The sequence below is a fragment of the Eptatretus burgeri genome, chromosome 1 (assembly GCF_056783735.1).
Source record: "Eptatretus burgeri isolate ZD-2024b chromosome 1, Ebu_testis_v1, whole genome shotgun sequence".
Taxonomy (NCBI): domain Eukaryota; kingdom Metazoa; phylum Chordata; class Myxini; order Myxiniformes; family Myxinidae; genus Eptatretus; species Eptatretus burgeri.
The window spans coordinates 36381781-36408216 of NC_140961.1; the positions used below are offsets into that span (position 1 = coordinate 36381781).

The 26436-nt window shown below is 42.7% G+C and overlaps 1 protein-coding gene across 11 annotated transcripts in view; it reads left to right on the forward strand.

Annotated features, from left to right (window-relative positions):
- LOC147034244 (uncharacterized) overlaps window positions 1–23528 on the forward strand; it is a 54388-nt gene extending 30860 nt beyond the window's left edge. For 6 of the 11 annotated variants that reach the window (XM_085879153.1, XM_085879183.1, XM_085879210.1 and 3 more), the window contains 4 exons: window positions 9651–9753; window positions 15111–15260; window positions 21761–21982; window positions 22569–23528. In XM_085879153.1, coding sequence (XP_085735279.1) covers window positions 9651–9753; window positions 15111–15260; window positions 21761–21982; window positions 22569–22613 — 520 coding nt within the window. In that variant the 3' untranslated portion in view covers window positions 22614–23528. The remainder of the gene's footprint in view (window positions 1–9650; window positions 9754–15110; window positions 15261–21760; window positions 21983–22568) is intronic. The other 5 variants (XM_085879202.1, XM_085879218.1, XM_085879224.1 and 2 more) reach the window with 5 other exon arrangements.
- The last annotated feature ends 2908 nt before the right edge of the window (window positions 23529–26436 follow it).

Genomic DNA, 26436 nt, shown 5'->3' on the forward strand with positions numbered 1-26436 from the left:
TGATTAGTTCCATAAGCCGTGGTTTAACTGGAGCCTTTGGCCCCAGGAGCCTCGTGGAAACATTGCTAAATCTACAATGGGTTCTCCCATACACTCAAAAGCATTTTTTTCTGTTTGGTTCTCGATCCAAACGTCAAGTGCTTTTTCTCCATCCCTTCAATATGATGATCATGGGACTGGAATGAGCCTTTTGCGCTTTGCTGGCAGGAACCCTTGCACAGAGATTTGACTCACATTTACACACAGTTGATTCATTTATCCGGTAACGGCGGCCCACTGTTGCCGCCCTTTCACTTCTTGCAGACATTTCTAACAACTCGATGTCTTCGCACAGTGTCATAACCTTTCTCTGCCTTTTGGCATGATTAATTTTGTCCGTTTTACGTTTGGGTGTCATCATTATTAACTGTTGTGTGTGCACTATATCTTGTAGATCTAGTGTTACAGGTTCTCCGTATGTTCGATGATGATTCATTGTTAAATTTAGCTTCGTTCCTGTATGCTGGTCTGATTACTACAATGGATGGTGCGTGAGAAACAACAACAGGCTCGTGATGGGATGCAAACAATGACTCAGCTCTGCTCAAAATCCACGATTGGGTGAAATTAAATTCCGCAATAATTAAATGAGAACACAATAGGTTGCCTGCGATTGGTAGACAACCGCGATATTGGAGGGTTTACTGTACATACTTTTTCAGAAATATTCCCACAAGAGAATTTGAAAGGCCAAAAAAAATCTTCCATAACCTACATTTGTATTTTTTGCATTTTGATGCAGGCGAGATGGGGCCTATGAACAGTTAATGCCATATTTGGAGACGTTGTGCACAGATGTGTCCTGGTATCCAAATCACGACAATATTTGTACAAGTGTAATCCAAGCAACATTAAATAGAGATGGGGTCCATTTCTTTGTCCTTCTGAAGCTTTACTCTCAGATGAAGTAAACTCCTTTCAATTATCAGCAACGTTATGGAATCCATCATCACAGATGATATGAAATCCTTACTTTTCTCCAACAACCTCATGTCTGATCACCAATTTGGTTTCAGACCAGGTCACTTCCACCTTGGACAAAATGCTTCTCACCGAACAACAGATGGAGGCCCTCAATGTCAGACATGAGTTCAGGGTCATCTCTCTGGACATATATCTTGCTTTTGATACAGTCTGACACTTCGCCTTGCTCTCCAAACTCTCTGCCAATGACATCTATGGCCAACTCCACACATAGCTTACTGACTTACTCTGCTTTCGTGGCCAATATATGTCTCTCTGTGTCTTCTACAGCCTCCTTTCTGGTGTTTCACCCTCTGTTCGATCCATACTTTGCCCCCCACCCAAGGTTTCTGTAGGGCGTCCACAGTCCACCATCAACCTTATTCCGGTGAAACTACTGAAATCCAGGATCAGTTTACCTCCACTCATTGGTCCCTCTTTTTTTTTCCTGCCTTTGGAATCAACTTCCACATCCTCTTCAATCTGATTCTCCCTTCAAGTCTTTAAGACAGCTGTTCACTACGATCTCAGATCTTCCCCAATCCAAAACCACAATCTTTTCTCCACCCGTTAACCCCCACACCTTCGAGCCCACCTCCTTACAAACTTCCAGTTTTACCTTCCTGAGAGTTTCCTTCTGCATCCATGTTGTCCACCACATGCATCCTATCCTGCCCCCAATTAAGATTTAATTTTTTTTTAACCAGTTACAACAATTAGAACATGCCAACCACTGTTATACCTCAAATGTATCAAAGGGTCATCATTACCTTCGCATTCTGCATAAGGTTATGTTTTGGTCGGCGTGTATTTATTTATTTATTTATTTATTTGTTTGTTTGTAATCTTGTGATTCGTATAACTCAAAAAGTATTAAACCAAATTGCATGAAATTTGGTGGGATGATTGGTTATTAGCCAGGAACGATTCGATTAGATTTTGGGATCATTCGGGTCAAAGGTCAAGGTCAAGGTCAGGAAAAGGTCAAAATCGTCTTTTTACGATAACACGGTCAATTTTTATTCAATTTGCATGCAACTAACGCCAAAATGTTCAGAATTCAACGCCTCATCTTGTGATATGCAATATGACACAATGACGCCCATACTCTTGTTACCGGTTAGGGGTCAAAGGTCAGGGGGGTCACGACCTTGAAAAATATGTGGTTTTTGACATAACGCGGTCAATTCTTGTCCGCTTTACATGAACCCAGCACCAAAATGTTCAGAATTTAATGCCCAATCTTGTGACACAATGACGTCATAACACATGTCACCGGTTGGGGTAAAATGTCGGGGGGGGGGGTCACACCCTTGAAAAATATGCGGTTTTCGGCATAACTCAGTCAATTCTTATTCGATTTGCATGAAACCGGAATCAAACGAGATTACCTTCTCTTGTTGAAACGTTGTATTCACCGAGCTTGCGAGTGAAGACTCGCCAAAACGACGTGAGTTGATTGTTGTTTAGTCCGTAGCCCCCGAAAGTCGGGGGGGGGTCATGACATTATAGATATGTGGTTTGTGTCATAAGACCATTCAAATGAAACCAGTTCCCCACACTCGTACCAAGAACAAAAAAAGTAGTGGCGGCGAAGGTATGCGCTCTATGAGTGCCCGTTCTAGTTCTTGGAATTTATAGTCCGGGAGCCAACCGATCAAAATTAAAAAAAATTGCCCGGTCTGCTATAAAATTTTTGTGTTGATTTTCATAAAGAGACACCCTTTGAGTATATGAAAACCAATGTTGGCAATGGTGAAACTCTTGCGCAACAACACAGTCAACACTTTTGCGAGCCCCCTCTGATAACAAAATGTTGGCAAAAGCGAAGATGTAGGATGGGGGTAGGGGTAATTCATATTGTCCTAAAATCATAACCACTAAACCTATATACACAAATGACCCCTCATATTAAAGAGGAGTTCATTTCCTATATCACAATTGGTGTAGATTTAACCTACCTTCAATTGACAAGGTTATATGTCAAACAACAAAAGATTTATGTAACTCAGAAATGCTTGACTATCAATGGGGTCAGGAACAAGAACATACTTTTACATGCCATGGTTTTAAGGAAGATAAAATTAGAAATGGATTAACACAATATTGTGACATGAAACATCCTCTTCAGAGGAAGAGTCACTCTCTGAAACAACTCCACCACATGAACCTCTCTGACCAAGGCATATGCATGTCACTCAGCAAGGCACAGCAGCCTTTTTGCATGAACATCGTTTCAGACATTTGGATAATTTGCACATGCAAGACACCGTTTTGTCTATGTTTGGCTTGGCTGGCTTAGACATGAGAATTGGGACCAGTTTTCCATTGATAAGGGTTCTGCCAAATGTTGTGGCTGGGGGAAGTGCTCGGTCACTGAGATGTGCACGTCTATACAGAAGCAATTGATACAATGCTCTTAAAACAAGGAAGTAAAACGCATCTTCTGTTGCTGGCAGTGACCTAAGGTCTAATTTTGAAGAGACAAACATATGCTGCCTGAGGGTATCCAAACAGCTTAACCCTTTTTGGCCATGCAGAGCAGTCCAGTATACTCTGGCCTCATCAATGACACATTCTGTTGCTGCCATTTCACTATCTCTTCCAAAATCAACAAGGTGGGGAAGGTTTCCTATCAGTCCCAGAGAAACCTGTGCCGCTCTTCTTTTCACAGGAACACAGGCATCATCCCAACTGACTGGAAGAGGGGCCTTGTTGTCCCTCTCTGGAAAGGGAAGGGTGATCGCCAAGACTGCAAAAACTACCGAGGGGTGACGCTGCTCTCAGTGCCGGGCAAGGTCTTTGCTCGGATAATTCTTGATAGGGTTTGCCACCATCTGCTTGAGCACCAGCGTCCAGAGCAGTCAGGCTTTACACCAAAGAGGTCAACGATTGACCGTATCCTTGCACTTCGTGTCCTCACCGAACACAGACGAGAGTTTCGGCAGGGGCTGCTTGCAGCCTATGTTGATCTCTGTAAAGCGTTCGATTCAGTGAATCGGGATGTCCTCTGGAGGATTCTTGGTCTTCGTGGGGTGCCACCAAAACTGATCGATCTGATGTCTGAACTCTACTCTGGTACTGAGAGTGCTGTGAAGTGTGGTGGTATCATCTCTGACTTATTTCCAGTTGTTACTGGAGTTCGTCAGGGGTGTGTACTTGTCCCACACTTTTCAGCACTTGTTTGGACTGGATTCTAGGGAGGATGTCGGAGAGATCAAGTTGCGGTGCATCGTTTGGCAATGTCAAGATCTCGGACCTTGATTTTGCAGATGATGCAGTCATCTTTGCGGAGACTTTAGACACCCTCTTGGGTCCCTCGAGGTGCTGAATGAGGAGTCGGAGCCGTTGGGATTACGGGTTTCTTGGGTCAAAACTAAGATCCAGGCTTTCGGTGACATCTTGGATGCTGCTGTCCTGTCTGTGTCTGTTTGTGGTGAGGATGTTGAGGTCGTGGAGAGATTCACTTACCTTGGCAGTGATATTCATGTCTCCGCAGGTTCTGAGCCGGAGGTCAGCCATAGACGTCTGGGTCGGGCCTGGGGAGTCATGGATTCACTGGATCATGGGGTGTGGCGCTGCCGGTGCTGTGCGGGAGGACGAGAGTCTGAGTCTTCAGGTCCTTGGTACTTCCAGTCTTGCTCTATGGGTGCGAGACTTGGACTTTGACCAAGGATCTGAGACGGAGACTTAATTCCTTTGGTACCAGGTCTCTTCGGAGAATCCTTGGCTATCGCTGGTCGGATTTTGTGTCCAACGAGCGGTTGCTGAGAGAGACTCGGATGAGATTTGTTACCTGCATAGTCCGTGAGCGTCAGCTGCGGCTGTATGGACATGTGGCTCGTTTTCCTGACGCTGATCCTGCTCACCAGATTCTCTCAGCGAGGTCTCATGAGTGGGAGGCCAGTGGGCCGACCACGTGCCTCATGGTTGCAGCAGGTTGACCATCATCTCAAGGAGATGGGGATGGGCCTGGCATCTGCCTGGGGGATGGCCAGACGGAGGCCCCTGGAGTACCGGCGGAAAGTGGACGCAGCGGCGCGCTGTTCTGGCACATGCTCCCATACCTGACCTGACCTCTTCTTTTCCCCTTCTGAATGGGTAGCTCACTGTGTCACATCCACACAACACATATGTGCACAGAAGTGTAGCTGCGACATCAAGAGGATTTTCTGGTACTTCTTGCTCAACACTTCTACCAGCTCATGAATAGGTAGGTATTGATTCCTGCCGTTGTATCCAGAGTTCTTGCAATGTGTTCAAGCAGCAGAAGTGATATATACACAGCATAATTATGTCTGTATCTGTTGCATGCACAACAGCTCGATGGTGATCAAGATATTCCACACAATACGCAAGATGAGCAATAATCCTTGTGTCTGCCTCTTCATGTTCTTCACAAGGTAAGTCCAGAACTGAACTTGATGCTGATGTGATGGAAAGAGTGTGACCTTTGTTTTCCATCATACTACCAAGAATGATGGTCACTCCATCCGGAATAGCTTCAGGACTCTCACAAAGGGAAGTGCCAATGAAGTTCTGAAGATTTCCTTTATTTCTTGGATTCTTCATGAATAAATTCCAGTCCGGAATTTCTAGACTCTTGGATGGTGAGAATTGTCTTGCCTGGTCTGTCTGGTTTCTCCTCTGCTGCTCATCACCCTTCAAAGTATGGCTATCATCAAAATCATACTGATCACCAATGATGTTGACACAGTTGCACATTTCAGGTTTCAACTGCAGGATACACCTGCTTGCGAAGATACAGCTGGGGAAGTTCACCAAATGTTTTCGCACCCATTTTTTGGTATTTATTTACAAATGCCATTGTGTCTACCAGATAAACTGTGTATAGGTCACTCTGTGGTAATGATGGCAGCTGTAAAACAACATCCTGCTCAGCTTCAGCAATTAGCACTGCCACGAAATCAGACTCGTTGCCTTTGCGCATTACAACCCCCTGTGCTAAGCGTGGATCAACCTCAAACAGGGATGATGGATAGTCTGTCCACTCATGGGAAAATGCAATCTGTCTTGTGACTGGGTCGGCATCTCGATAGAAACACAGCACACGTGTAGTTGCAGTCTCATCTTGATAGATCCTGATTAAACTCTGTTTCCTTGATGGTTTTGATTTCTTCTGTGAGGAGAAAGTTACCAGCTTCAGTGGTTCAATCTTAATAGAGACCACCTCTTCTGCTTTCATAATGGCTTCCATGCCCTTAGCTTGAGCATGGACCAAGTCTTTTGAAGCAGCCTTCTCACTAGTTGCTCTATTGAGCAGAACCACTTGGTTGTTACACTGGAATGGGTTTATCATCTGCTGGCATATCACTTTCTTGATCTCCTCAACATGCATATGTTCTTCTGTTGCCTGCTTCTGTGTTTCTCCATGATGAGTAGATTCCTGTTGGCCTAGATTAGCCATAGACTTTATGTTCTCTGATACAGCTGTGAGAAATGGTGCTGTTTTCACATATTTATCTCGAGCAGCTGGTGCCTGAGATATGCGTTTGAACAGAGATGTCTTCCCTTCATTGTTGTATGTCTGCTCCAGGGCCATGTCACTCCAAACACCATTGAATTTTCCTTTGGAAGAGTGAACTGTGAAGTACCCAACCTGGATCCAGCAAACCTTAACCGAACTGTGTTCAATAGAGTAAGAGGATTTTGGGGGTAGGGGTAACTTTGGTTGACAAAAATGTTAATTTTCTCTTTAAAAATTGATAGAACTCAATCAAATTTGCTGTTTTAATTAGCCATGGATACCATGTTCATATCACATTAAGAGAAATTAGTATTCTAATGCAGCATCTGCCTATGATAAGAAAAGTTCTAAAGGCCATCTTCAAAAACGTTATTTTTAAGGCATTTTTCACAAAATTATGTACTTTTACGAGGTTTACTTTCACAAAGGCAATTTTTTTTTGTCATTTTACAATGCACTGATTGAATTCTTACATTTAGTTCACATTTATTTTTCATGAATGTGATTTTTTAATTTTTTTAGAAATTTTATTGACAATTGCTGTTTTATCAAATTTTTCAAATCTTCCTCAAACAAAAACGGCCGCCAAAATTTTTCGCAAGAGCTTATGAATTGCCAACATTGGTTTTCATGAACTGCAAACATATATCTAAACATCCTGGGGGTGTAAAATTTTATAGCAGAGGCTGTAAGGTCCAACCCTAAAACAGCCTCGTACACAGGTTGGCTCCCGGACTATTAATAGCTCTGACCGATAAAAAGTAAAATAAATTTTAAAAAAAGGTTTTTTTTTATTATTTGTTTGTTTGTTTATTTATTATTGTTATTATTTATTTTTTTCGACATTTCATCTACTCTATAAATATTCAAGGAATTTTGCCCTTACATTTATTGAATGCAGTCAGAGCTTGTCTGTGGTGTCGGTGCTGCAACACAATTTGGAGCTGTACTTTGCTCATGAAGCCCGTACTTTATTATATATATATATATATATATATATATATATATATATATATATATATATATATATATATATATATATATATATATATATATATATATATATATATACTTTGTCGAGGATCGTATGAGAACTAACACACAATGCACAGCAAGGGGGGCATGAGACAAGAGGGGCGGGAGTGGGAACGACAAAACAGTGGGGAACAGAGAAACTAGGAGATCTGTGGAAGGGAGAGGAGAGAAGAGGTGGGGAACACGGGGTACACAATATGGACATTACAGGGACTTTCAGGAAGAAAAGGAGGTGGGGGTGGGGTGGATTAATGGGGGTAGAAAAGATTGAGGATTTGGATGGGGGATGATAGGTGGTAGAGAACAGCTGTTTTGAAGGCCTGGAGGGAAGAATGGGATTGAACAGTGAGGGAGTTTGTTCCAAAGGTGGGGAAAAAAGAGGAATGAAAGGGTGAAGGTGAGCAGTGATTTGTGATTTTGGTAGTTTTACCAGAAGGGGGTTGTTGGCGGACCTTGAGCGCCCTGTGGAAATATGGTGGGGACAAATCTCAGACACAGCAGGGGGCGGGGGGGGGCGAGACCGGAGAGAAGACGGTAGAAGACAAAGACCGCCGACCTGCCTGTGGTGAGAGAGTGAGTGGCCCAAAGACTCAGCCTCATCGTGGGAGATGCCAATGATGTGAAATGCCTTGGTTTCCACAGCATGAAGCCGAGAAAGGTGGGAGGCAGGAGCACCAGCAAAGAGGGGAGAGCAGTACTCCATCAGGCTGCAGACGAAAGCTTTGTATGTGGTCAGGAGCTCAGGTGGGCCGAGGAAGGACTTTGCACGCTGAAGGATTCCCAGTCGGCGACTGGCTTTGGAGGCCAGGTTGGAAATGTGGCTTTCCCAGGAACGATCATGGCAGATAGTGAGACCCAGAAGCTTGAATGAAAGGACTCCTTCCAGAGGATTGTTGCGAAAGTGGATGGGGTTTTTTCCAAACGGTCCTTTCAGAGAGACATAGTGAGAGTGTGAGATTTGTCCGGATTGAAAGATATGTTCCACGTGTTGGACCAGTTTGTGATTTTACCCAGATCTGCAGTGATCGAAGAAGCTGCTGATTGCTGGTCTAACAGATGGTACGACAGGGATGGAGTCATCAGCAAAGAGATAAAGAGGATTCTCCAGAGAGTCGGAGAGAGCATTGATGAAAACCAGAAAAACAACAGGGCCCAGAACGCTACCTTGAGGAACTCCAGCCTGGACAGGAAGAGGGGATGAAAGAACTCCATTTAGGGACACACGTTGACTGCGACAGAAGAGGAAGTCTGTGAGCCATGAGTGGAGATGGCCATGGATACCATAGGAAGAGAGTTTGGTGAGCAGAGCAGGGTGCCAGACTGTGTCAAAAGCATGCAATATGTCTTGGGATATGGCTCTGATTTCACGTCCGGCATTGAGAACCTTCTTCCATTGTTGGGAGAGCAGAAGCAGCATATCCAGGGTTGAGTGACCTGGTCTGAAACCAAATTGATGATCGGAAATCAACCATATTCACCAACATTGTGCCCGGTGACTATTGGTTGTTTCCAAAAAGGAAAGACTGTCTTTGTGGTTGCAACTTCTCCTGCCTATCACGGGTGGTATCATCAATTTATCAGTGGTCATCACATGCTCCTGAAGAAAGTTTTGCTACAGCATTCACATCCTGGATGGGCAGGCACCAACATTGTACAGCACTCCTCAAGAAGTACGTGACATTTTTGTTGGTCTTGCGTGCTCGTTGAAATGAATTGGGAGATGTTCATATTTGAATGCACCTCGTACAGTACATCTGCGGTGGATGATGTTCGAGATGTATCTACGTATTATGATAAAGCTGTGCACAATTCCTTTTTCAAATGATATTTTCCCCTACACGTGTCTCTCAGGAACAGGAGTTTAGTTGCTTATTTCCACAAGCTGAAGGGTATTGCTGAGATTTATTTTCCTTGCAGAGATCCAGGATATACGTTTTTAAAATGTATTCATTTATTTATTTTATTTTATTCTGCCCACCGAGCCAGCCCAGTTGTGTGCAATGAAAGCGGACCTTTTGATGAACAAAGCCGCGTGTAAATGTGTTTGTCTCAGACTTCAAAAAATCGGTGAACAGTATTTTCTCACTGACCCCCACCTCCCTACCCCTTACCCCCCTCCCCTCAGCCCGTCTTGGTCTTACCATCCGATGGGAGGCTTTGACAAATCTCGTTTGGGAGAGCGGCCATACTTTGTACCACGTGGAGGCTATCGCCCTCGGGGATATTTTGTAAGTATCTCTGTAAGGAGAGGTAACTCTATGTGAAATGTGTGGTTGAGATTTAGGTTGTGTGCTGAAGTTAACGGTATGTACAAAGGGATCAAAAACATTTCTCCACTGATCAAAAACCTAAAAACCTAAATAGCCATGACTTCTATTCCTGTGGCATTGGGAAAGCCCCCCACCATTGGGAAGAATGCGTGATCCTGGTTGTAAACTGCATATAAAAGCACGAACGCCTGTGCCGAGTTTCACTGGTGCAAGATCATTCCTTCATGGTTGGGGGAGAAACCTTTTGACTCCTTCATGATCAGTCGTATGGTGTGTGGGATAGGTGGTGGTATCTTGCATATTTTCGGGGGTTGTGGTTTTAAAGTAGAGAAACGAGAATTGTGATGCAAGGGAGGTTTTGAGGGTGGAGAGGGACATTAAGTTTTATTTATTTTTTGATTGATTGATGGATTGGCCTCAGTGTAGTTTTCCTGATTTTTTTTTTTTTTTTTTATCTTTCATGGGAAGGGGTTGTGGGAAATGGAAGTATAGTCCACTCATTGGTTTACCTTTGTTTTTGCTTTATTGGGAATAGTATCGATGTAAAGCCATAAACCATTGGCATTGTGCTGACGGTCTTTCGGAACATCTCAGTCCAGATCTTCCAAGTAATTTTTGAAGCGCTTTGTTCAATGTCCATTTATTTTAAAATACAGTAGGACACCACTCGATTGCACAGATATCTGCTGCTGGACTACCAATTGACTGATGCATGATGCAGACGTAATGTATACCAATGGGAATAACAGGGCTGCTCCTCCCTCCCTCCTTCACCACCCTCACCCAGCATAGATTTAGAGAGTACATGCGAGTTAGATCATAATAACACTTTATTTGATGCTTTTACACTGAATAAACTTTAACATTAATAATGTCTGTTTATATTATCTTGCAACAAATGCAGCAATAAGTACAAATTGTGAGTAAGCATTGGCCAAAAACACGATGGTGTAGTCCCGTTCACTTGAGACGCATTTGACCTCATGGATGGGCAGGTGCGAAAAGTGTATTTGAATGCCCCGTCACATGAATGTAAGAAGAAGGAAAAAAACAAACTTTGTTTTACACTTTGAATCGTGTGATTACAATTTGAAAAAAACAATCCTGCCGTGTTGAAAAAACGTGTGTGTGTGTGGTAGTGTGTATTAGTGATAGATAAATTGGAAACTCTTCCCATTTAATTTCATGATCTGTGGAAACTCGATCAAGTGGTGTCCCACTGTAATTATCTTGGTTTGTTTGCTAAGCACTGTTGTAATTAGGTTGCCAAATCAGTTTTTTTTAAGGGGGGGGGGGGTGGGGGGTGGGGAGCATTCTGAATTTTATTTATTTATTTATTTTTAATATAAAAAAGGAGGTGACCTATTTGAAACAATTTTTGAAATTCAGGAAAAGAGTATGAAAGGCTACGTAATTGTCTTTCTTTATCGTAAAGATGTTTACCCTGTGTACCCCACCCCATCCCTCTCCCTTCGACAGATCTCATGTCTTTGTTTCCCACTGTTTTGTGCTTCCCTCCCCAGCCCCTCTTGTCTCCTGCACCCTTTGTTATACACTCTGTGTGTTCGGTCTTATACGAGCCTCAATATTGAAGACAAACAAAAAAAAAACGCACCAGAGGACCGAAGTTTTCATCGGTTTGCACTCTCAGTTGTCATTTAACTCATCAAAGTGCTGCACAAGTATGAAGTTAATAAAAATAACGTGGTCATCCCATCCCCAGTAGTCATGTGAATGAAACTATTCATGGCTCATCAGACTTGTAATACTCCATGGCAAGCACGTATAAATCTAAGTTTTGCCTGATAAAGGATATGTCGTTTGGTAAAAACTGCAGCAAGGTTCCATGTTTCAATAACATGCAGGCGAGACCGAAGAGGGTGTGTATGAAGCTTGCATTGGGAATAAATGTGATTGAGGCAGAAGGCTGAAATTCTTCAAAGAAGTTGCATATGTCTGATTGTATTCGCCACAAGACAGGTAATCATGTCAGTAACTGAACTGTCCAAACAGCTGTGAACATCTACTTTCTCAACAAATCTCGTGAAGAGGTTCAGTCGATTTGAGCCATGATCTCTCTTGGGCAAGCCACATTTCAAAGTTGGCCTCCAATGGCAGACACCAACTGGGCATCCTCTGTCGTGCAAAGTTCTTCCTTGACACACCTGAGCTCATATCCACCTGCAAGGCTTTCATCCATAGCTTGATGGAGTATGGCTCTCCCATCTGGGTTGGTGCCCCCACCTCACATTTTGCTCCTCTTGATGCCATTGAAACCAAGGCTTTCAAAATCATTGGAATCTAATGGTGAAGCCGAGTCTATGGGCCAATCACTTCGCAATCGCCGACGGGTCAGTGGTCTCTCCGTCTTCTTCTGCCTCATTTATGGTTGTGCACTTTCTGCCCTCTCCGTGCTTTGTCCTCCCTCCCCCCCCCCCCCAACCCTAGGTATCTGCAGGACAAACCTGGTCTACCAGCAACCACCTCCCAGTGGAACTGCCTAAATCTAGAACCACTGCCCACCTCCACTCATTTATTCCTCTTTCGTATTTTTATCTGCCTTTGCAACCACCTTCCGCACACACACTTCATTCTCATTCTTCCCTCCAGCTCTTCAAGCCCGCTGTTCATAACCATCTCATGTCATCCCCCATCCAAAACCATGATCTTTTTTTACACCCATTAAACCAACACCTCCCAAAGTTTTGCTTATGGATCCATCTTGTCCACCCCTCGCATTCTCCCTTATCCCTCATCGTTACCTGCATCCCTTGTTTGTCCATCTCTATCTACTTTCTCCCTCCACCTGCTGTTGGCGGTTTCCTTTTGTTATGCTGTGTCCTTATCTGTTCTTTGTCCGAGCTCTTCCAGTGACATCGATGGACATATAGTTGATCAAAGCCGCTGGTGAGGTGAGGTTGCCAAACCAAAAGGTTGAAATGAGTATCGGACCACACATTGAAATGATCAAGGCTTGAGGCAGGTGCACTTTGCCTACGAGTTAAAGTTCCAATTTTTCAACAACAATAAATGACTTTTTTTTATATTTTTCTTTTAAATATTCGATATACATCTACAGGTAGTGGACAAAAAAAAATGGAAACATCAATGTAAAGTCACTTCATAGGGCGTTGGGCCACCACGTATGGCCTGTATGCGCCATAGCATAGAGTCCACCAATGTCTGGAATTCGACAGGACGGATGCGGCACCATTCTTACACGAGAAAGGAAATGAACTCACACCTGTTTGATGGAGTTGGAAAACACTGTCCCAGGTGTCGTTCCAGAATATCCCATGAATGCTTGATTGGGTTCAAATCTGATGACTGAGAAAGCAAGGACATGTGGATATCACCAGTGTCATGCTCATCAAACCATTGGGCGATGACGTTTGCTTCTTGGATGGGGGCATTGGGAAGGGGGATTTCTTCTTGCAGCCATGCTAACCATAATTATAGGCAACCATGGCTTTTGCAACATTTTTATACATGACCCTAAGCATGCTGGGATGTCATTTGCTTAATTAACACATGGGCTCCACCTGTGTGGAAGCTGTCATTTGGTGTTCCCCATTTAACCAGGTGTTTCCAATTTTTGTTTTGTTTTTTGTTTTTTTGTCCACTACTAGTATAGTGGAGGATGAGGCTGTATCTCAGCTTATGAGGTTTGTGATCAACACAAAAGTGATGGCATACTGACTGCTGAGGACAGGTAGATTCTGATCCATCATGCCATTCCTTCATGAACAACACTACTTAAGTGGGTGTTTATCTTCCTGAAAAGCTGTGATTCCAAGTAAACAGCAAGTATGGTCAAATTATAAACAGGCTTTCGCACTCACAACCATGGCTTGGCCTGCATGAAGCCCATCCAGAAATGAGCATTATTAAGGCTGTGTGAGATTGTATAGAAAGTGAGGACAAACGATGACCAAACAGCCTTTGGATAAATTGTGGAGTAATGAAGGACATTTGGAGTGATATTGCACAATCATCATCTTCTGTATATAACACATGGCTGCTAGGCGCATCATTTGTTGGAGGTGTGGTTATGCCACTGATGCAGTTCCCCCTGTAGGTTAGAGCAGAAATTTAATTTTTTCAGGGTGCCAGTGGTAGCTCACCTACTCTTCGCACAGGACATTGTGAGATATTTAAGTCCACCAACTAATGCTGCCAGATGGAAAGCCCAGTTTAGTGTCTATCTGAGGGATGACACACCTATCGATGCCTTACCCTGGCTGCCAAACCTCAAGATGACAGTTTATAGCTGAGTTGGGATTTGAATACAGGCTAGACGGCTCTGAGGTGAGTGTGCCTACCTCGAGGGCCTAGGCCATCCTGCAGCTGAGTGCACAATCGTACGTTGGTAAACGGTATAATGAAGATGAGGAACAAAGCTTTGCAAAGCCAATGACTCCCTACACAATGCTAGTGTATTGTGTACAACCGAGTCGCTTTTTTCATTTTTGTTCGATAAATCCATCGTCTCAATAAAACCATGACTTGAATTGCTTGTTGCTTGTAACTCCTATTCATGTAATGCTTGTTTGCTTCCAGAGTTTCCTGTCCAGTGGCAACACAAGCTGAATTACATAAAGCATTTAAATATTTTGATTAGTTCTTTATGTAAGGATCCACCTAGATATTGCATTCCCAAAATAGTGCAGTTTGTGGCACCAATCGCATTCCCCCCCCCCTTCCCCCTCCTCCCTCAAATATCGTTTCATGCATTCCATTTGCCATTGTCTCCTCTTTTTCAGTCCGTTCTTTCCTCTCCTTCTCTCCCTTCCCTGAACTTCCATACCGTCGTCATCCTCCATTCATTCCTTACCTCTCCCACTTTTATGCAGAATTAGGTACAACATACAAATGCTACCAAATACAAATTTTTGATTGAAATGCTTGTGGGTATTGAAGCACTACGAATATTAGTAGCAAATATTGTTTCTGTTCCCTGAATTTGATGTTTTTCATAAACTTTATTGTAAATAAGATTAACCAAAATTTTACTTAAAAAAAAAAATTGATCTTTGGAAATGATTTAATTTGTAGGTTTATTTTATTTTATTTTTTAATATATTTTTAAAAAATTTTCTTTTTGTTTTGCCCCCAAAATATACAAACATTTCAGTAAAACCAAAAAGAAGCATTGTCCTCATTTTTTATTATTATTATTTTTTTTTAACAGCTTTAGGTAATGTTTAAGCTGGATACATGCAGATCCCTGGACAGGCAGGATGGCCACCTAAATGCTTCGTAGGCCCCCTCATTTATTAACAGCCACACACTTTGCCTTTGCCTTTTCTCTGCAGTTGCGTCCTCGGGGCTATTACCACGGTCGTGGGTACTATCAACAACCTGGTTATCAGCCTTATGGAACGGCAACAGGTTACCCAGCATACAAGCCACCTGAGGAAGAATGGGATCCAGAATATACCCCTAAAAGCAAGAAGTATTTTCTTGTAAGTACTGCTGGAACTCTAGTTCGGTAAATAAAAAGGATTTTCCAGTAGTTGGCCCACGGATTTGGCATCGACGACGGCGACGACATCATGAGTGCAATTTGTTTGGAGTAATAATCCTTTTTTGAAGTATAAAAACATCTACCCACCTAAAAGCCGCATTAATTAAGGTATCAAGTTACTTTAACTGGAAAAAAAAATTGAACATTTTTCATTTGCTTGAATGAATCTTCGACTTCACCAAACTTGTATTTATAACTACTACTACCAAGCTGGGTGTTGGCTTATCGGTTAAGGTGGCTGGCTTTAGATCTTTGAGTCTTTAGTTTAAGCCCCTGACATCCATTAAATAACACCAGGTGGGTTGACTCAGCCTGTCATTCTTCCCAGGTCGGCAAAAATGAGTACCAGCTTACTGGAAACAGGAGGCACTGCATCAGTGGCACAGCCATGCAACCAGCAATGATGCAACCAGCAGCCACATGCTGCATATGAAGTAATAAACTACTATTACAGTAAAACCTCATTTACACACATGCCAGACTGACCTGAGGGGTGGAGAGCACATTTCTAGTTTCTACAAGCAGACAAGGCTCATCCCAACACAGTGATGTTGCGTTCATATTCCAGTTTTATGTGTTTATGGAGAAAAATTGGATTATCAAGTCGATGCAGTGTAATACCACTTTGTGAAGGTTGGTGTAGGTCTGCATCGGCAAACAAGATAAGCAGCGGGTTTTATCAACAACAAGCTCAAATGAGCTAAGATCCTCGTCCTCTTAATGATGACATCATAAAAACGAATATGACGTCATTGTGATGTATCAGGTTTGCGATAAATTATCTGCACTAATGTCCGGCTTGATTCCCGCAAACAAAATTCAAACAGCTTGCCTAGTTTCGGAGATAATGGTATAGGCGATTTCCATTAGCGGCGATATTATGACGTCAACTTTTTTCAAGGAAGAATTTCCAAAATCGGAGATGGTTACTGCCTGCGCGTGGGCTTTTTGCATATACATGACAAGTTTCACGAAGATCCGATGAAAATTCTGGGTTGTGAAACAAAAAATGTCAAAAAATAGGAATGATGTCATAAAAATTGATATGACGTCATAATGATGTATCATATGTGCGGTAATTCATCTCTGCTAATGCCCTGTCCGATTCCCGCAAACAGAATTTAAAAGGCTTGCCTAGTTTCAGAGATAATTTTTTAGGCGATTTCCATTAGCGGAGATATTTTGACGTCATAACTTTTTTTTCTAGGAGTAATTTTCAAAATTGGAGATGGTTACTGTCTGTGCAGGATATTTTTACATATATATGCCAAGTTTCAAGAAGTTTCGATGAAAACTGTAGGCTGTGAAACAAAAAAGTCCACAAGAAGAAGATGAAGAACTACAACGTGAGTAAGACTTAGAGATCCTCCACGAGGATCTAAAAAGTTGATCTTGGTGTGCCTACCACGAGAGGAAACGAGTTGTAGCAGATGGTTTGAGCATCGGTCTCTTTTCATTTGACCATCAGTTCTGACGAAGGGTTGACAGTCGACGTCAGCCACACATCGATTCCCACGACAATAAAAATACTCTGATAAACACTCTTGATTAATATAATCCATCATAATAGTGCTTGCCGGAACTCATTCACATTCTCTCTCTCTCTCTCTCTCTCTCTCTCTCTCTCTCTCTCTCTCTCTCTCTCTCTCTCTCTCTCTCTGTCTGTCTGTCTGTCTGTCTGTCTGTCTGTCTGTCTGTCTGTCTGTCTGTCTCTGTGTCTGTCTCTGTGTCTGTCTCTGTGTCTGTCTCTGTGTCTGTCTCTGTGTCTGTCTCTGTGTCTGTCTCTGTGTCTGTCTCTGTGTCTGTCTCTGTGTCTGTCTCTGTGTCTGTCTCTGTGTCTGTCTCTGTGTCTGTCTCTGTGTCTGTCTCTGTGTCTGTCTCTGTGTCTGTCTCTGTGTCTGTCTCTGTGTCTGTCTCTGTGTCTGTCTCTGTGTCTGTCTCTGTGTCTGTCTCTGTGTCTGTCTCTGTGTCTGTCTCTGTGTCTGTCTCTGTGTCTGTCTCTGTGTCTGTCTCTGTGTCTGTCTCTGTCTCTGTGTCTGTCTCTGTCTCTGTGTCTGTCTCTGTCTCTGTGTCTGTCTCTGTGTCTGTGTCTGTCTCTGTGTCTGTCTCTGTGTCTGTCTCTGTGTCTGTCTCTGTCTCTGTTTCTTTTGCTGCTCTTCCATAGCAATGCTGTAAGGATATATTTGATGTTCAATTAAATTTTATTTGGTGCACTTTTCCTGTCATTCAACATAACGAGAGTGGTGTGTACAAGTGACGTTCACCAAACTGTCGTTCTTGTTTCATGGAGAGTCTATATTTCTAAAACCATTTGCTCTTTGACGAGCAGATATGAGGACTACAAACGATGAGCAAATAACAATGAAACGAAGGCAACGGGAAATTGAAAGCTCTGAACTCTCTCTGTTTCAACTACCTTTACCAAATATAAAGTGAGGTAAGGTCATTAACGAATAAGCATTTTGTTAAAATAATTTTACATTTATGAACGAGAATGATCCACGAGTTTGGGCCGCCCTGAATTTTCGCTTTTATTTCACTGTTCCGATTGCAAATGTAAAGGACTCCACACGGGAAGCAAGCAATGGCATGGTGTACTGGTGTGGAAAATCCTGCAAGTACAGTTTATTGGCTTGCATTTTGAACTGACAACTTACCCTCGGCTCCCATCCATGCCTTAAAGTTTTCTTTAAAAGGAAATGAATTGCTAATTTCGAAACTGCTTCATGTTTTATGATTACCAAAAATCTTTGTCGCTTTTATATTTGCTGTCGAGATCGGATACGTTGATTTGAATGTAGAAAATACACAGCATTAGAATGAAGATGGATTTGAAATGGAAAAAAAAATTTTGGTCACCCCCCAGTCGATTATAGTTTATTTTTATTTATTTATTAAGGATTTATGTTTTTTAATTGCATGAAAACTGTCATTTCAACAACTGGTTGAAATGGAAAACACCTGGTAAAATAACAGAGCTCTAATGGGCCGTAAGTGATGTCATTGTCACTATTGATGGACACAAGAATATTTTGGGTGGCAAACTTACGATAGTGGTTCCAAAGGTTTCTTTTTTCTTTTTCATCAAACTTTGTTAAGATGGCTATTACATGGAGATAATTTGTAATTATAGGGTAGGTGTACGATTGTCACTTCTGCACATAATCGCCATCACAATTCTCGCACTTCTGCTACCATGAGAGTCACTTGAAGATGCCTTCTCTGTAAAGGTCTGTTCTGCCACTTCACAACCACTTTTGCACTTCAACTTCAATTTCAGTACGATTTGCAAAATGCTTTCCCCAAAGGGATTCCTTGAAAGGCCCAAAGAAGTGAAAATGTGAAGGGGGCTAAATCAGGGCTGTATGGGGATGATGTGGGGAAACTGATGGAACAGTCTTCCTTTTCCTGTTACGATATTTAGCAGAAATTCATCTCGTACGGCAGTATGCTTTCGCAGGAACTGTGCTGGAATTTCTGACGGGTCTGCTTATGGTCATATATCAGCATCGTAGGTGTCCATCGAGCACAGACTTGAGGGTAACCCAGGTTCTCCAACATTTCCTGCATAGCATGATGACCAATGTTCAATTTGGCTGCGACGTCGCAAACATATCGATGAACCATCTTGAACAATTGCTTCATCCTTCTCTTCATTTGATCGAATAGCAGCTCTCCATGTTCAGCCATGGTGAGGCTTGTCAACAATGTTTGTTCTGCCGTCCTCAAAGTGCTTTACCCATTTCTTGGTGTTACTTTGACACCTGCACTTATCACTGTTTGCAACACCTGATCGCCTGTAAATTACAACTCTGCCTTCAAATCTTCCTTTGCAAGAAATTAAATTGCAGCCTTCTGCCAGAATGACTTGTCCTCGGTAGCCGCTTCTCTTCTCGGAGAATACTGTGTTGACCCCTTGCAGCAATAAACCAAACCATTCTGTTAGTTATCTCATAGATGTGCACATTCATCACATGTACTGTGGCTGTGCACTAAACGGTACTCAATACAGACAATGGAGCATTGCTTCTGCTCATGGAGGGTTACATAACCAAAGAGTATGACATGTCACGTGATCTTGCATGGGCATGATTGCTCGCCAAGGCTGCAGGTGTTTCGAGATTTTATAGCGGTATGGTTAGAGAGGTCTGTATACGGTGATTCGAAGTAGTAAACATTTATTGTTTACGGACGTTTTTTCCACTGGTAAACGTGACAGCACATATTTTAAATATTGCATATTTAGGCATATACTCTGCATAAGCCATGATAGCTCTACCGAGCCCTGTGATGATGATCCATATTGATTGAAAACCCAGCTAGTGATCTCTCTCCTGGCAAGGTGAACGCAAACACGAGGCCCGACGTCTAAATCCTCGAGTTCGAAAATCGTCGAAATATCGATGAAATTGGCTAAAAACATTTTATCAAAAACACATTGATGAATCACCCTGCCTGTGAAACACCTGGGTGATTAGCTTGTTATTGGATTTACAAGGACCTTCAATGAACAATAGGATGACTTTGTATTGCAAAGATTTACAAGGAACTTAAATGTATGAGGAGACCATTAGGCCCATCAAGTCTGTGCAATCTTGCCAACATCTTCGTACACACTTCCACATACCTCTCCAACCCCATCCCCACTACTTCCAGATATCTCTCCAAATTAACTATGGAGGGACCTGGGTAGGGTTTGAAACGGCAAAGGCTTGCAGGTACTTTCGGTTTGAAACAGCTATACTACAGACAGCAAAGGAGTTACATGCTTTTACAGGTACTAATCACCTCTTGTTGCTTTTCGTGGTTACTTTTATGTAGCTTTCTTTGGCTAGGACAGAAGAATAATTTTATATGAACGGTATATAAAAAAACCCAGCGGGGCATGCTTGCATAATGCAATCAACTACTCGGGTGCATCCTATGGGCAGACATAATAATGCCAAAAGACAAACTAAAAAATATTGTATATTCATAATTTAATCAAACTATGAACAAAAAAAGGCAAGTCACGTGACCCAAAATACACCATTTAGTGTGCTATCATTACCTTGATCACTTGGTCATTAGCAATATTTAAAACATCAATACTTTAGTACATCATAGATCAGGGACAGACAAGAATCACTTGTAATTGCTTCCTTTCTCATGGATAAAGTCTGGTCCCATTTGACTTTTAAAAGACCGTTGTAGTTGCATTCTGCCAACAGCCTCATAACTCGAGTAAATCAACAGTTCGTTATGATAATGAGCTCTGTTAAAAAGTTTACAGCAATAAAAAAATTTCATGCAAATACAGCAAAGGTTATAAAATAAAAGGTGGAAGAGGCACTTGTTACTATTGCCTAGCAACCACTTCCAGTGTCGGCTCCATTGTCTTGGGTGACGTGAACCGCAATGAGCAAACCGAGACTGTACTTGCTGACTTTTATTACTTTTATTAACACAGTATTGCAGATATTTTTTTCTATGGACATTTTCCAACTTTTTATTTTTTCATTTTTTCCCTGTGATATTGGCTTCCAGTTGCATCAGTATGCAAACTTTCAGCTTTCTCTGCCACCGAGAATGTACTAAACATTTATACTGGAGAATGTACTAAACATTCAGTGGTTAGAAAGAGCTTTATGTATTAAACACATGTATATGTGTATATGAATCTTGGTGTTGGCTCAGTAGTTAAGGTGGCTGGCTTGGGACCAAAGGATTAGTTCATTCAGAGTTCGAGGCCCTGTCCACCGTTGAATTAACACCAGGTGGGGTTGACTTGGCCTGTCATCCTTCCCAGGTTGGCGAAATGAGTACCAGTATACTGGGGTAATAACCATTTGGGGTAACTTGTGTCGGAGAGGCGACCCGTCCAGGACTGTACTCCTTGCCAATGAAACCACCTCGGCAGCCCTATGCACCTTTATGGTGCGATAGGAATGGTATTATTATGTGAATACATTACTGTATGTACGTATTTTTCTGAAAGTGGTCTATTAAGCATTTAAAATGCAATAGTCGTCCCAACTTGTGGTGGAACTATTTTATTTTTGGTTGCCAATGGCAATAGAACCAGGAAATGGAATCTTTGTAAATATGGTTCTCTCTGGCAGGGACATAGCTTCGTCTTGAATAATATTAACTATCAACATAGCGTTAGCTTGTGAAGCAATCAGGTAAGTTTGGGTTTTAGAAAAAAAAAATTATGCCCAATACAAATATATGTATGTACACACACACACACACACACACACACACACACACACACACACACACACACACACACACACACACACACACACACACACACACACACACACACACACACACACACACACACACACACTTGTATTGGGCCTCCACATCTGTCTGCCATGACTTGTATAACACATGATGTTCACTGTTTCACTTACCAATTCTTCCCCACCCTCGGTACACCTCACCTTACAGCATGATGATCGAGATGAGAGGGAAGATACTTACTGGCCACGGCGAGCTCGCCCACGAGGATTCATCCCATATCGTGCCCGTGCACGAGTATGGCGCCGTCCTGGCAACAGCCCTATCTGGGAGCATGATAAGTATGAACTGAGCGATGACGATCGAGAGGGAGATGAGGTACGGGGAGTATCGGAAGATGTGCAGGAGAGGCATGATCCAGTGTTTGATAAGGTGAGATTGGTTTGAAATGTGTTTACGGCTAATAAATGGTTTCATGCCCTATTACGACTGGCAGGGTAGCTCGAGGTATGCACACTCGCCTCCAAACTGTCGAGCCTGAGTTTAAATCCTGACCCAGCTATGAACTCTCATCCCCGTGTTTCACAGGCAGGGTGATTTGTGCACCGTCCATCAGACGGACGTTAAACTGTGCATCCTGTCTGCCAGCATTAGTTGCTGGACGTTAAAGATCCCAGGGTGTCCTCCACAAAGAGGAGGTGAGCCATGGCCAAATTCCAAATTCTTGCCCTAACCTACAGAGGGCGTTGCATCAGCTGCACCCTCAACCAATGATGCCACCCCTCAACCTTGTGCTACATGCGAAAGAAGAAGATGCCTTTTAAAGTTGTTCAGATGAGTTTTAGTGCCCAAGTTTGCTTTCTGCCATCGTCTTGGTCACAACTTGTGATTACATCCTGTTGTATAATTTTTTTTTATTTTATTTTAATCAAACCAGTTATTCATTGAATGTGTATTTGATCTTTAGAACCCTCATGTTAATCTGTCTCTCTGTCTCTCTCTTCTTTTTTTTTTCCAGAATTGTTACTTAATTGGAAGTAAAATTTGGAGGTCTGCTGTATAAAAATGTGCAAATGGGAAACGATGATCGGTGAATTTTATAATGACACATTTTAACTCTCGAGTTCTCTTGGTATGCTGTTCCTTTCCCTGTTCAGGGTCAAGATACAACATCCACAGGGGATAAATGAAAATCTGTCACACAAGGGGCAGAAACCCTGTAAAGCTCTGCATCTCATCTTGGATTCTGATGGAGATGTGCTGTGACCCTTCTGGGTACTCATATGTGGACCCTTTGTTTTTGTTTTTTTGTTTTTTTTCCTACATCCTGGTTGTACAGTTTCTGTCTGTGTATTCACATTGCTTCGTTTAGGATTAGAAGTAAACGGATCCTTTAAGTTTGTTTCACTGCCATTGCTGTGGTATGTTATTTGGAGATGTTTTTGTTAATGCATGTCAATCAAATCATTTTTGTGGTGATCAAGGTGAAATGAGCTTTGAAGTTGCAACAACGTGAAACTGCTTATTGGGATAATATGGGAAAACATTTTCATTATTTTTTTGGAGTATTTACAAATGGCTTTGGATTTATTATTATTATTATTTTTTTTATTTTGTTGGGGTTGGTTTTCTTTTTGATGGGTGTAGGTTGGGGGATCTTGCTGAAAATGATTCCCCCCCCCCCCAAAGACATGCTATTCTTTAGAACTGTACAAATTACTTAATAAACCTGTGAATTTTCCAAGCTAGTTAGCTCGTTTTGTTAGCTTTGCACACACACCCTTTGACTCTAGCTTTGGCACCCTCAACCTCCCTCTCCCTCCACTTCCACCCTTGCTAAAATGGGTTGGTTTTCTTTTTGGTGGGTGTAGGTTGGGGGACCTTGCTTAAAATGTTTTTTTTTCCCCCAAAGACATGCACACACACATACTTTAGAACTGTACAAATTACTTAATAAACCTGTGAATTTTCCAAGCTATTCGGCTCGTTTTGTGAGCTTTGCACACACCCTTCGACTCGAGCTTTGACACCCTCAACCTCCCTCTCCCTCCACTTCCACCTTTGCTAAAATGAACCTCATTGCCATGGTTAGATGGGAAATTTGAGAAATGTGAAAGTAGGGGTGGAGGACAGCAGAATTACACATTTATTTATTTCAATGTTACTCCACAAAGGTTTCATATTTTGGAAATGGTAAACAAGGAATGGAATGTTAAGATTTTGAGAAGCAGGCACCAGGCAGCAGGCAGTCACACACATTTCCCAATTTGTTGATGCCACGAGAATTGAAGTTTTTCTGTTGATCTTTGAGGAGGGAGAAACCTTGTCGACCTCCCCGCATATTCAGAACCCTGCAATAAATGATTACTGTATTTTGTGTTACGGTATTATTGATAGATAATTAACCCCTCCAGATAGCATATCGTGCGGTTTTTCTGTTGCGTGTCCAGGCTGTGATGACTATGAACGGTTGCCTCATCCAATGAAAAATTCGTTATTAGATGGTAAACATATGTCTGGCAGGATAACCTCGACCCTCGAGCTAGTCACACTCACCTTTGAGCCGTCTCGCTTGGGTTTGAAATTCGACCCAACTATAAACTCTAATCCTGGTGTTGTACAGGCAGGACGAGTCATTCATGTGTGTCGTCCCTCAGATGGACGTTCAACTGGGTGTCCCGTTTGTCATCATTAGTTGCTGGACATTAAATATACCACGATTCCCTTCACGAAGAGTAGGTGAGCTATCGCCGGCACTGAACAAATTGCTAATCCCTACTCTAACCTACTTCGTTGAACGTCGGGCTGGATCGGCTGGTTCGTCAAAGATTTGGACCAAAAACTTTCCCTGGCAAATTAACTAGATGAGGTAGAAATAATTGTGGTCATTACAGACTCGTAAACAGCAAGGTTTTGTTCATTTGTCATCAATGTTAAGCAGTGATAAATGAGTTCCCTTGCAAGGAACTTCAAATTAGGAGAACATGATGCCCATCAAGCTTGGGAAATGGTTGCCAACTCTGGGTGTTTGTTCATGCTCTATCCTTTTTAAATGCTAAACATCAAACAAGGAAGCAGCCTCTGATATGATGGCTGGAGTCGAGTGTGCCGGGTTCAAACAACTGATCTCCCAGACAGAGCAGATGCTCTAACCATTACAACACCTCGTCTGGCAAACAGGCCAATTTGTTTTGAAACTGGAGAGTTATTTGCCATTCCAATTGTGTCACACTAACTCATTTGCATCTCCATAAATAATATGGTTGCAATACTCCATCACTAACACGGGTTCACGTGGGACTTTGTTTGTACAACACATCACAAACCCACAGTCATACACTACATGGCCAAAAGTATGTGGACATCCCTTCCAATTCGTGGATTTGGCTATTTCAGGCACACCCATTCCTGGCAGGTGTATAAAATGAAGCACACAGCCATGCAATCTCCATAGACAAACATTGGCAGTAGAATGGGCCATATTGAAGAGCTTGGTGACTTTCAGTGTAGCACCGTCATAGGATGCACCTTTCCAACAAGTCAGTTCATCAAATTTCTGCCCTGTTAGAGCTGCTCCGATCAACTGAAAGTGCTGTTATTGTGTAGTGGAAAGGTCTACGAGCAACAACAGTTCAGCCGTGAAGTGGTCGGCCACACAAGCTCACAGAACATGACCGCCGAGTGCTAAAGCACGTAGCGTGGAAAAATCGTCTGTTGCAACACTCACTACCGAGTTCCCAACTGCCTCTGGAAGCAACGTGAGCACAAGCACTGTTTGTCGAGAGCTTCATGAAATGGGTTTCCATGACCGAGCAGTCACACACAAGCTTAAGATCACCATACACAATGCCAAGTGTCGGCTGGAGTGGTGTAAAGCTCACCGCCATTGGACTCTGGAGCAGTGGAAACACGTTCTCTGGAATGATGAATCACGCTTCACCATCTGGCAGTCTGACGGACGAATCTGTGTTTGGTGGATGCCAGGAGAACGCTACCTGCCTGAATGCATAGTGCCAACTGTAAAGTTTGGTGGATTTGGAATAATGGTCTGGGGCTGTTTTTCATGATTTGGGCTCGGCCCCTTGGTTCCAATGAAGGGAAATCTTAACGCAACAGCATACAATGGCATTCCAGACGATTCTGTGCTTCCAAATTTGTGGCAACAGTTTTGGGAAGGCCCTTTCCTGTTTCAGCATGACAATGCCCCCGTGCACAAAGCGAGGTCCATACAGAAATGGTTTGTCGAGATTGGTGTGGAAAAACTTGAATGGCCTTCACAGAACCCTGACTTTAACCCTAATGAACACCTTTGGGATAAATTGGAATGCCGACTGTGAGCCAGGCCGAATCCCCCAACATCAGTGCCCGACCTCACTCATGGTCTTGTGACTGAATGGAAGCAAATCCCCTGAGCAATGTTCCAACATCTTGTGGAAAGCCTTCCTGGAATAGAGGAGGCTGTTATAGCAGCAAATGGGGGGGGGGGCAATTCTATATTAATGCCCATGATTTTGGAATGAGATGTTGAACGAGCAGGTGTCCACATACTTTTGGCCAAGTAGTGTATTTCTGCTTATTACCTGCTGATAAAAGGGCAGCTCGCTCAGCTCGACAGCTTGCAGTTTGTCTCTTGGCTTATGCTGTCATCCTTGAGCCCATCGACCTGTCATCCTCCCAAGGTCGGCAAAATGAGTGCCAGCATGCTGGTGTAATGTGTCGAAGTGGCGACCCATCCAGGATTGTGCCCAATAGCCAAGGAGACTGCTTAAGCAGCACCAATGCTCTGCACAGAGTCTCGTCCCAATCTCCTCCTTGAGCCAATCATGTGAATTAAGGGATGGGTGAGGGTGGTGGTGGCAATGTTGCAGTGTCTCATTGATCCATTG